The sequence below is a fragment of the Lampetra fluviatilis genome, chromosome 17, assembly GCF_964198595.1.
Source record: "Lampetra fluviatilis chromosome 17, kcLamFluv1.1, whole genome shotgun sequence".
NCBI lineage: Eukaryota > Metazoa > Chordata > Hyperoartia > Petromyzontiformes > Petromyzontidae > Lampetra > Lampetra fluviatilis.
Genome location: NC_136291.1, coordinates 7,886,054 through 7,898,539, shown reverse-complemented (window position 1 = coordinate 7,898,539; position 12,486 = coordinate 7,886,054). Strand labels below are relative to the sequence as shown.

Sequence of the window (12,486 nt, the reverse complement as noted above, 5' to 3'; positions counted from 1 at the left end):
ATTGGTGGTGCGTCGCCCAATCGCCCTAATGAAGAAACCGCCCCTGATTTGGGAATGGCATTGTCTGAGCCTGCGTATTGGGAGGGCTTCATCCAGCAGTACACAAATAATCATCATCAGTCATGGTCAATCCACTGCTGGATGGAAGGCATCCATCCGCAAGCTATTCATGATTCTTGTGATGTAATAATCCACCAGGTATCTACACACAAACTGATTTCATCGCTCCATCTCCTTGGTGTGAGTCCTCTCCATTATTGTTGTTATTCACCATCGCCCCTTCTAGCGTATCCTGGGCAACCTCACTCACTTTCCTTTGTAGTTTACACGATGCCAGTAACCTGCGTGTGTTCAGTAATCCACACATTGCTCTTTGCGTCTCTCAAGGTAATTCCAAGCATGAATCTGAAAGAACCAAGAATATGAATCTGTCCTTGCTTATCTGCACACTTGTCGCAAAGAATAGTGAATGGATCTCATGGCAGCGACTTGTGAATTGTTGTAGGTGACTATTTTGGGAGCACCTTATCTCACAAGGTGTATAATTATACAGACAACCATGGAGTTGAAAACAAATTATACGTAACGTGCGTTCAGCTACAATTACCATAACATATATAGTTACTCTAAAATAGTAAGTATATGTACGTATGCGCATGGAGAGAATCGTGGCAAGTGTGAAATCGATGGAAAAGAGCAAAATTGCCAAATTCGTATGGCATCACCAAAGAATCTGAGTGCAGGCATGCTCACAATGCCTGTGCATAAAATAACAAGCATTCCTCAAACATTAGAGCACTTTCTGTCCAGAAGGAAAGAGGTAACCTTATCGCTAAACACTCGGCTGCTATAGGTCCTCTCAAGGAGAGGAAAACAGAAGCTGTTGGCATGTTGGCAGGCAGCAGCCACTGCACTGAATAGCAACGGGTTGACGCAAAGTATCCTGATAACTCATTGTGGGCAGTTTATTGTTTGGCAAGATTTCAGGTGCAGGCCGGATTAGGGCAGATGGGTGGAGCTTTGTTCGAATGCAGAGGGTATTGCATTGAATTGCTGAACAAGCCTCAGCCTGCAGTTGAGACTCGGTTGGATACATTAATCCATACTGCCCATTGAAAGATGGATTCAATCATCATCATTATCGTGAGCCACTATCGATGGCATGAAGCCACCGCCACCTCTTCACACCCTCGTGCGATGCAACAATCTACCTGGCACTTTCACGCAAGCGGATTTTCATCGCTCCGTCCCAATGCCGGACGTCCTCTTGGGTAAATTATCTCCTTGTGTTGTTCTTCTCGGCCGCTGGGCCTCATCCCTCGTAACCACTTGTCCTGCCCAAGCACACGAGCTTCTCTTATCGGTTAAGATAATGTCTTTAACCTGTGTGTATATGTTCCCTAATCTTTCCTTAATCTTTACGTATCTCAATGTAATTAGAACCAGGAAACTCTAAATGCTTATTTGCACACTTTTAACAACATTCTTTAATTTTCCGCATGAAATGCCCATGTTTCTGCTCCAACTATCGTAGCAGGTAGTCATTTATTCACGGTATATACTTATAGTTACGTATTTACATTAGCAACTGTCTGTCATCGAGAACAATACCACGAAACACAATATGCATCATTTATTAAATTAAGAATATTCTTTTAACTGCTTATTTCAGAAATTGAAGAGAGAATGTGAGCTACTAGATCCATACACTGACTCAAATTTGTATGTAGTTTTACTGAAAAAAAACGAAGTTAATCCTTTTTAGGTATTTCTATTGGCGCTCCAAATCACCGTTCAAACATCGCCAAACAAGGCACTGGTCGAAGCTGTCAACGGCTGAAATTGAATACAGATGCCGCTTCAAAAACGTTGAGGGTGTTACTATGCGCTTCGATGCTCAACCCTGAATGGAAGTTAATGCAACTGCCATTTTCAAACACGTATAGCAGAGGTTGCAAACGGGTTTTGATTCCTTACCCATACCCGTACCCGGCCGCACCAGGGTCGCAAATGGGTACCCGTACCCTGGTGTGGCCGGGTACAGGTACCCGTTCCCTACCCGTACCCGTACCCTACCCGAAATGAGTGATAAACGGTTACTCACCAGTGACTCACGGCCTACCCGTACCCGTACCCGGCCGCACCAGGGTCGCAAACGGGTACCCGTACCCATACCCGGCTGGGTACGGGTAGCCGGGTATCGGGTAGGGTATGGGTATTGGGTACCCGGTTGCGACCTCTGACGTATAGACGAAGTTGATAAATAAATAAAAATCGGTGAAGGTAAACAAAAACACAAAACATTCGAGTAAAACTATTGCTGAGCTCATCAACGACTGCCGTCTTATGCTCGTGGAAAATCAATCAACGTTTGACTCCTCGAGTTTAGTGGATTAGCTGACTTCTGATGGGACAAAACCTCCCCATGAATGATGTGTCTACGTGTTCAGTGCTCCACGCATAACGTTGACAGACAGCGATGTGAATCAGGGCCACTGTGAAATCTGCACCGGATTTCACGGCACTGGAATGAACTTCAGTGCCTGGGAAGCGTCTACCCAACACACTAGCCCCGTGTCGCCGATTCCAAGTCGCCAATTCCATCTCCGATTTCCACCTTTTCCGCAAAAAGGTATTCGACTCTCGTCTGTTTGATTTGAAATTGCATTATGGAAATAAACCTAATCCTCAAACTGCTGCGGTTAGAAGTGTTTGGCGAATAAAAACGAAAAGGTTGGATGGATGTTCTCTTGCTCTTCTGCACAGCGATTAAAAACGAGAGTGAAAATCAATCTCAAGCCTGTGGCTGTACATCATTGCTTTACACAAGAGAGCAATGCATGTCACCGAGGGACTAGCATATCGAGTGCAGAGCTTACCCCTCTCAATGCCTAACACTTTTAAATAGTGCTCCTGAACTGCACTACCAATGACCCTGCACTCAAGCCTGGCTATGCCAACCCATTTACATATACGAGGTGCATTACTGAACCTCATTCACGTGGCATATGTACGAAGATTTGGGGCCGAGATGGAATGTTAGTTAGCCCACACCTACTCTTTTGCAAGGAAACTAACAGTGCGACCAAATTTTTATTTTTTTCCATGCACATTGCCCCCTATCTTTCAGTTATCCATCAACCCCTTGGCATCTGCTACACCGTTGCACTTGAGTTCCACATCGCCAGTCTTTTAGTTATTAACCACGGAAACCAATTACGTGCAAAAGAATAACGTGCAAATAATGGCGGGGGCAATGTATGTGGAGAAAAACAACGTGGGGGGTGGGAGGGGGGGAATTCGTTAAAGAGCACGGTGGAAATGTCCAGCTTTTGTCCTCGTTAAATGTACCATGTTGCCACTGCTGAGAGTGGCGATTTACATGCAAAATTTGGCGTTCCTGCATTAAATACAATAGTTTTGAATGCTGCTAACTGTTTCGATTTAAAGCTTTCGTGACTGCAGGGATTCATCTTCTTGGTTCTTTCGGTAAAGTCACGTAGAAGGAAAATAATAAAATAATAAAAATAAAACATAATAAAATAATTCTCACGACGTTTCGGCCACAACGCAAGCAGCCGTTCTCACCTGCCGTCATCACCTGAGGACGGCTGCTTGCGTTGTGGCCGAAACGTCGTGAGAATTATTTTATTTTATTATGTTTTATTTTTATTATTTTATTATTTTCCTTCTACGTGACTTTACCGAAAGAACCAAGAAGCTGCTAAGTGTGTTCGATGTCCAACCAGTAAATCCCTCACAATGTAAATCCTCCAAGGCTTAGAAAGTATGTGTTGGCGCCCTGTGGCGTGTTTCCCATCGTAAAATTCCTTTACATTTTGTGTAATTGTTCAATTCTATGAGCGCTAATGGCTTTGTTTGCATTTTACAGGGTTTTTCAATTTTAATCGACGTTTATGATTGACCTTCATGGCAAAAAAAAAAAGTCACATCTTTAAATATTAAATGTATCACTGAAATTACGATGAAAATGACATCAATAACTTTTTCCATTAAATGTCTGCTAATGGTAACAAGACACAAATAATCACCAGGAATACAAATAAATCACGTACCAAAGTTCAAGGTAATGTCAGCAAAGGCAAAAAGGTAAACGAGCCTGGCTTGGGTCTCTGACAGATGATGCTATATATAATATATAGATATTATTATATATATTATTCTAGCATCGAGTACTTGCCAATGTCACCTTTAGCACTGAGCAGGTAATGGGTTGGTGGTGGACATGGCGCTGCTGGCTTTACTGGCCTTCCTAAATGCAGCTCGCTAACAGCACTTTCCCCAACAGCCTGTTAAGGCTATAAGGGGGGATCTTTGTATTTGTCTTTGCTGGCTTTATCGATTATCAAGTGCACACTATGGCCCTAACACTGTCGACTCTATCAGCATGTGCTCCAATTGGATTAATGCGGGAGATCTTTGTCTTTGTTTAAATACGTGCACGCAACACGGTGACTTCATGCACATTTATTTTAAGATGGTGTTCGCAACACAAATAAAGCATCGCACGTAAAAACTAACATTATTCATACTCTTTTCTTCTTTCGGTAAAGTCACCTAGGTAGAAAAATAACGAAAGAACCAAAGAGTATGGATTCCTGCAGTCACGAAAGCTTCAAATTAACATTATTAAATGAGAAAAATAGCAGTATTTGTCAGATATACAAACCGTATACACAGAATGGACTTGGATCAAGTCACTGCCACCAACCACAACTGCCACCCTCTCTACCTTTTCAACTTCAACACTGCCCTGATTTGCATCCTTGCTGCTGAAAGGTACCTTTGATGCGATGAGAGAATAGAGCCACTGCACAGTGTCGTTGTGGGCGATCACGCCGTTCATGCCGTCCACGTACAGCATTATCTGGCCCAGAGCTGCCGGAAACACACACAGCACAGGTTCAGGTAGAGGCCAGGTACAGAGTCATGTTCAACTTGGACAGCAAGGATCCCTCTGCGGTATCCAAACACTTCAAAGATGACTCGTACAAGCCTGACAAATTAATAAAATAAATCATGGCTATGCATTTAATCTTTTAGTAAAGCAAAGGCAGGACAAACTGTAATTCTTTAAGACGATACAAACTTTTTTTTACTTAATTCCAAAGAGTTGAAGTTTGTTTGTAAATCTGTCTTTTGTCATGACTGGCTTTTAACCGCCACCCAAACACAGTGCATAGCAATGATGGAAATAATAAGCATGGGAAATTGCTGATTAACAAACGTGGCTACATTATTGTACAAAAAAATGTGCTTCTACTGCAATGGGAACTCGTGAAAAAAACACATTCAAGATGACAACGTCGCATATCCTATTCACTGGGGAATGTGGAATCGGCAGGTTAAGTAAAAAGGTCAGATATGTGAACATCTTTAGAAAATGGAAGTTACAACCACGTACAAACATTGCCGTGAGTGTGGTCGGTTAATTGTTGAAGGCGAATATGCTATGGTCGGATATGGAATGTTGTACTGTACTGTAATGTTTATTGAAAGGATTGTGCGAGTTCCTGAGTGACAATTATTAATAACATTAAAGCCACTCAATTTCCAGTACTTCACACAAAAACCGGTTAAAAATACGAACGTTTTTTAAACCCTTAAACATCTATGGAATTTCTAAAACTTCTGGGATTAAATTTGAACTCTCGCACGATTAAGTAAAACTGTCCTATTTTAATTCATGGGACTTCATAATAGCTTTTTTTAACCAAACATTTACAGTACAATTTTACTGAATGCCTGGTACAACCCAGCAGAGAAGCCCACATTCTTTCTTTGCGTTTTTTTCTGATGTTGTTTAACTTTCTTCTGGTTAGCATACATTGCACTGAACGTAAAGAGACCTGCAACCATACAAAGACAAAGATCCCCCTTATAACCTGAACAGACTGTAGGGGCAAGTGCGGTCAGCAAGCACCTATGAAGGCCGGTACAACATACGAGGGGGTGGGTGGCCAACACCACGCCCGGCCGCCTTTGTCTCCCTAGTGGCGATGTTTACACATCGCACCAGGTACTCATTTGGGGTTTAGTCGACCTAGGGGAGGCCCAGGACCGGTTCAGATAATCCTCGCGGGGATCGAACTCGGGTCGCCGGGTTCATAGCGCAGCGCGCTAACCGCTACTCGACCGCTCCCCATACACGCACATACCAACACGCACACTCCCAGATATATGAACGCGTTGCTGAGCCATATTTGTCTACTTGGCACGGATTCCTGGCAAAGGCAAAATTTATATTTGAACGCTGCTCGGATTTGTTGTGTTTGTGTGTCGATGTGATAGACGTTGAGAATTGTTGCGCAACATTCCTTAAATGGCGTATATCTATTAGGGCTGCTCTGCAACCAATCTCCTCATATTGCAAACTTGATTGAAGAGAAGAAAAAAATGGCACGTATTCAGCTAACGTAAATTTATGACACGTTTCTATTTTGTCGTGGGATGTTGCCACGGTGTAAAGTTCAACACGCTGGACTTGCAATCATCCAGAGGTCGACAGTTCGATTCAATGTCTTGGAGCTGCAATTGAAACAACGGGGCAAGTCTCCTCACCCCCCACCCTCACTCCACCTCTGCCAACCCAGCAGCGTCAATGGGTTCACCACCTCCACCACAGTTAGGTGATCGGCAGGTCACGTGCGGTGGAGGTAACCTCTTCCAATACAGCTGGTCAGCATGGAGAAGGAGGCCAAATACCATCTAAAGGGGCTCTCTAGAGCTCCCTCTAGTGGAGGCCCTTCTGGCAGCAGTGGCGTGAGCGAGCAATTGCAGGGGTGAACTTTTACTTTACATGTTATTATTGTTTGTATTTTTAAGTCACTGCGAGAATCAAGCCTCTCGTTTAAGGAGGGTCATTCGGTCTACTTTTCGACGCTGTCTAAATGAGGTTGAAGAGATGGTTTGGGGTACATACATTTGCCCCACCTCCGATTTGGACATTTGGCTACGTACGATGCAAAAGAAGTTCAACATACACAATCTATTGTCCACGTAACCAACCACAGCTATACTATGGCTGGAGTGGCGTTCATATTCGTTGGTGGCCTTGAGCCAGGGATAAGAAATTTAATGTTTCTCCATTGGAAGCCAACTGTTCAGTTCCCACCAAGTCTCAGCAGTTGTCACTCAATTTAGTGGCCTACGGGGATGATGAGCCGAGTTGACCATGACCATAGTTCGAACTTGCGAACTGGCAAATGACATACTCAGCCGATCAATTAAGTTTGTGTGAATACATATAAATCAAGCAGTGTGGTGGTGGCATGCGTAACAAAAGTGAGTGTTGTTTTGTAACTAATATTATTAATAATAAAAATATTACATACGAGCATTCTAGATACAATCTTTAAAGGCATCAACATGTATTCTTAGCACATCAGTTTGTTGACGTTTGTTTAAAGTTTGAATAACTGTTAAGAGTCTGTTATAGGTCCATGCACCAGTTTGGTCTGATTAATTTCGTGCCAAATGTAATTTATTTTCCGCATGAACAGGGGATTGCCTTTCTCATTGACTTCACTGGCCAGTATTGGGTTGTAAACGTACACTCCTGAGACCAGGTCTATGGCACAGCGAAGGAGCACAAACCTGAACACAATAAACTGACTTTTCATTTGCGCCCTGCATGCTCTGCGTCAGTGGTTGTAAATTTTAAGTCTACGGGTGTCCCACTGGAGAGCAACACAAAAAATATATGGAAAGACATTTTTTTGAGAAAAAAAAAATCTCCAATGAAACTTAACCCTGCGCAAAGAAGCACGTTTACCAAGCTCATATTTTTGCTCGGCAATCAGATTTATGGAAGCCGAAATGGTAGCCTACCGTTAAAACTTCTTAGTAGCCGAACGGTAAATTCTATAGAAAAAATATCCTATAGGATTACATCAACAACAAAAAAAAGATTTAGGTGATCCTATAGGAAGTGTGGAAAAACAGTAGTCCAAATGAATGTTACGTTTCACGCAATTATATAAATCACACAGTTTAGTATTTACCTCCAAGTAAAAGAAAAGGTTATACATTTTGGGAAAAATCTCCTTAACCACCACAATGGCACTTTTCTCCGTGTAATTTTCTACGGCCAATGCTATCCCTTGAGCTCACCATGGATACTCATGAAATGTTTTAGCCATTCATTGACTCGCAAAAATCTTGCGAGCAAGAGCTTTGTAAAAAAAAAGCAAAATAGCATACAATTTCACCCTTGATGTTAAAGGCTTGATTGCATAATGACAGCCTAATCTGGAATCTAAGAGGGACTGACAGTGTAATGGGGCATGACGATTGCAATGGGATCTCTGCACGCTCACCTAAACGCTGCAAGGTGTACGTACAACTGGCACACATTTAGTCTCGTCCAAAAAAAAAAATCTGCCACGGTCTTTTTTACAGGTCTTTCACTCGGGTCTGCCGTGACCCCCGGGCTAAGGTGCGTTGTTGATACATGCTGCGTCGGAAAGCTGGGAACAATTTTATAATCGCCCCGAACGTAATTGTACTCAGGTGGGCATTGAATAAAGTAAACAAAAAAAACACACACACAAAGGCAAATAAGTTACTGCAACACATTCCGGCAATTTCTGCACAATTTAGTCCGTGTGTGTGTGTGTCTGAGAAACCTATTTTGTATTTCTCATTTTGCTTTGCTTATACTGCATAAAATGTATTCGGTCGAAGGTAAACACGCAAATACATTTTACATGATCCCTGTTATAAGTAATATAAACAGTTATGCAATATATGTGTAAAGTAAACACATAACGCATGCATTGATATAATTAATTGTAATATATGCAGGAGCCACGTTACCGAGGGAACCATGGCATTTAATTGAACGTCAAAACGTTGCTTATACAGCCACATTGTGCAGCAGCTCATATAGTTACCACATGTTTACTGAAAAATCCCGTCTCTAAATTTGTATCAACAAAGGGGGCTTTTGTTAAAAAGTGTTTAATTCTTGTGGTTTATCAAAGTGCAGCTCATGATCTGCGAGTCCTTCTGGAATTGCGACGCGTGAGAGTTGTCTGGGAAGGTGCAACTCTCCAATTGCTGACCCATGGCACTGCTGGAGGATGGGCCTCCACATAGAGAGAGAGCTCAACAGAGCCCCTCTAAAGGGGTATTTGGCCTACTCTTCCAGGATGGCCAGGTTCTTCATTTTATTTTAATGGAATTTCGAGAGTAGTCATTGATATTGTTATTATCAGCTTTTTTTATTTCGCTTAGATTGTATCTATATTTGTGAGTGTAGTTTTATTTGTACGTACAGCCCTTTGAGATACTTCAAAATGAAAGGCGCTTGATAAAATAGAGGTTGTTATTATTATTGCTAAGACTGTATCCCACCACCACACACGACCCACGACTAACTGCACTTATACCCATTCATACTCCTGTGTGGACAGAGCCAGTGGGGGTGGGGGGCATTTAAGAAACTTGCACCAATATATTAATTTTCGATTTAAAGCTTTCGTGACTGCAGGGATTCATCTTCTTGGTTCTTTCGGTAAAGTCACGTAGAAGGGAAGTAATACAATAATCACCTGAGGACGGCTGCTTGCGTTGTGGCCGAAACGTCGTGAGAATTATTTTATTATGTTTAATTTTTTTAATTTTATTACTTCCCTTCTACGTGACTTTACCGAAAGAACCAAGAAGAATATATTAATTGCCGTGCCGGGAAATCTACTTGGCAACTTTTGCATTGTAAGTCCAGTGTGCTAACCGTTAAGCCACAGCAGAATTCTCCCTGAAAGGCGCGCAGATGTTAAAGTGCTGACCTGTGAAATGTCACTCTCCCCTGCCATTAGAGAGGACATATAGAACATACAGCAGACACGCGGTCTTGTACGTTTCCAAAGTTAAACATCCCCTCCACACTCTTTGCGGGAGTTGACAGTGAGTAAAACGATTCCGCAATCGTTTATAGAAAACGTGTGGGGAGTCTGTGGTGTCAAGCACGACACAAGGGAAAGGGTTATCAAACCAAATGCTGATGTGTTCATGAACGTGCATTGTCTACATTCTGCGTTTGGCAAGTATGCACCGGCAGTGATCAGCTGGGCAGTTGCGTTAAGTTCAAGAAATGTGCAATCATTTCTAAGCTCCTCTCATGCCTATTCAGTACGTATTTCAATAATTATTTCGAATACTCAACGTTCATGAGAATTGCAATTTAGCACCTGGGTGAACTATGGAACACTGCTGTATTAGGTTGATTGCACAAATAAGTAATAAAACACCTCTGTGCTGAACTGTAACCATTATTGCATGCAAAAAAAATACTGCAGAGTAATTTAAAATGTGAAAAATAACATTTGGGGAAAAATTAAACCCCTTCAATTTGTGACGCCAATCCAACCACTACAGCAGTTTCTACCTCACTTTACTTGATATAATTCAACATCAAACAGGCTGAATGGTGATGCAGCACTCACCTATTCAGTCCTGTCATTCACTCAACGGCAGTCAGACCCCTCCTTATTTCTCTTCTGTCTCTACGAGTATGATTACCGTTCCCACAAACTTCGCTCCTTGATTGCTCTGCACACATTGAGGGCTCTTTCTGCAAAGCCAGCTGCTTCATCTCATCCGCATCATGTTCAACCAACCCACTGCAGGTCACAACACTTCCCGACCCTGACGCCTGCTGTATATTTGGAGTTTGCGTGTCTCTCTCCCCGTAGTCGCGTGGATTCTTTCTCTGAGGGTCCTCCGGTTTTTCCCTCCACATTTAAAATCAACGTGCATTTATCGTATTTGGCTGCTCTACATTTCCACGTGACAAGCCACTTCGTTGAGATATCATTTGTGGCCAGGTCGCTTCTGAAAAAGAGCTACAGAGCTCAGTGGGCCTTACCTGGTAAAATAAAAAAGAGTTGAAAATAAAAAAATAGTTGAGAGTTTTCAGTTGTTCCCCTTTTAACACTTCTATTTCCTCACTTTGACTTTGGAATTCCCTCCCACTGTCTATTTTTTTAAGTTTCCATAACCTTGTTCAATTTAAGAAACGTATGAATTATTGCAAATTACACAATCGAGCAGTGCTATTTTGTTGCTGTCCACATGGCATTCTGGGCCTGTGTTCGGTTACTGTGATTTACAAATAAAAAGCCATCTAGTGCAATGAATTAATTATGCAGCTGTGTTCAATGCACCCTGCTTTTCATACAGTACAATACAATATTCGGTGTATACAGATATGAGTGCTCATGAGTGATATTACTCTACCATTGTGACAAATTAGAAAAACAAGTCATGTGACCTTTTCGTGGGTTCAGCAAGGCATTGTTCCAAAAATATTAAATAATGATTTAATCTGCTCTCCATGGTGAATTAATGGCAGTTAGAAGAGAAATTACTTAGCATCAACCACATGCCTTTTACAGTATTACACATTCCTCTGACATGTGCAATAGTGACATCACTGGGTCAAGCTAAGAAGTCAAATATCTAGGCTATCACTTACTCAAAATGGCCAGACCAAAGCAATTGTTATTTTTACATCAGTCAAAGTATTACAACACAAGCAAGGTAAATTTTTATGTCAGGGCATGATATTTAAAATTACTCCCATCAATTACTTTTAACGAGTTCACTTATCATTGCCAGGGCTACGGGGCACACAGCGTTGGAAGTAATAATGAATTTCAACCTCTGACCGAGACGAAAGTGTCCATAAAACAAATGGAGAATATAAATGACACATAAAATCCACCGCTAAGCAAAGAGAAAATAATTTTAGCTTGCAAAATAAGAAAACGTGGATTGTTTCTTTATTTTAAAGCTGCTATTCAAACGTTAAGTATCACTTTTGCAATAATGTGCCCGAGATCAATTTACGGCTGGACAGGTTTAGCATTCGTGAAAAATATCGGGCAATTAAAGCAAAGAGGTGCCACACACTTTTTGGCTCCACAGGTCAAGTGTTTATCCAAGCCTTCCAGCAGTGACACGGTCACATATCATACGCCGCAGTGCATTCCAGCTTTATGTGCTCAAAAGGCCAGGTCTAAAATCATGACTCACGTGACCAAGTCCTCTCTAATATTGACTGCAAAGCTTTGTTCGTGGTGGCAGTGAGTAAGTGTATTTTCTTAAGAGACCATTGCTTCATGTATGGACATGTCTATTCATATAATGTGGTGTGATTTGTAATTAAAGCTGGCATTTATTGTTAATTGCGTTTAATTTAGTTTTTTGGTACAACACTATCGGAGAATTCGCCCGCGTTAAAGGGCATTTCAAAAGCAAGCATTCTCTCTGAAGTTCTGCACGTTATTGTTCCACAAACTATTAGTATTGTTAACCTTTTAAAACAATAAGTTCAGAACTTATTAATATCTTCATACGGCATAGTATAAATTACCGGAATTTTTTGTTTTAAATGTTGTTTAAAAAGTGTATGTTCTGCTGATCCTTGTAATTCAAAAGCTGAGTTAAGCATGCATTGTA

At 41.6% G+C, this 12,486-nt stretch overlaps 1 protein-coding gene and 1 long non-coding RNA gene across 5 annotated transcripts in view; one reads left to right on the top strand and one right to left on the bottom strand.

Annotated features, from left to right (window-relative positions):
- The window catches only part of FHOD3 (formin homology 2 domain containing 3), a 171,561-nt gene that overhangs the window by 66,080 nt on the left and 92,995 nt on the right, over positions 1–12,486 (bottom strand). For all 4 annotated transcript variants that reach the window (XM_078864109.1, XM_078864110.1, XM_078864111.1 and 1 more), the window contains one exon: positions 4,805–4,899. In XM_078864109.1, the coding sequence (XP_078720235.1) occupies positions 4,805–4,899 (95 nt within the window). The remainder of the gene's footprint in view (positions 1–4,804; positions 4,900–12,486) is intronic.
- LOC144936903 (uncharacterized) overlaps positions 1–12,486 on the top strand; it is a 47,175-nt gene that overhangs the window by 29,532 nt on the left and 5,157 nt on the right. The gene's annotated exons all lie outside the window — the stretch shown is intronic.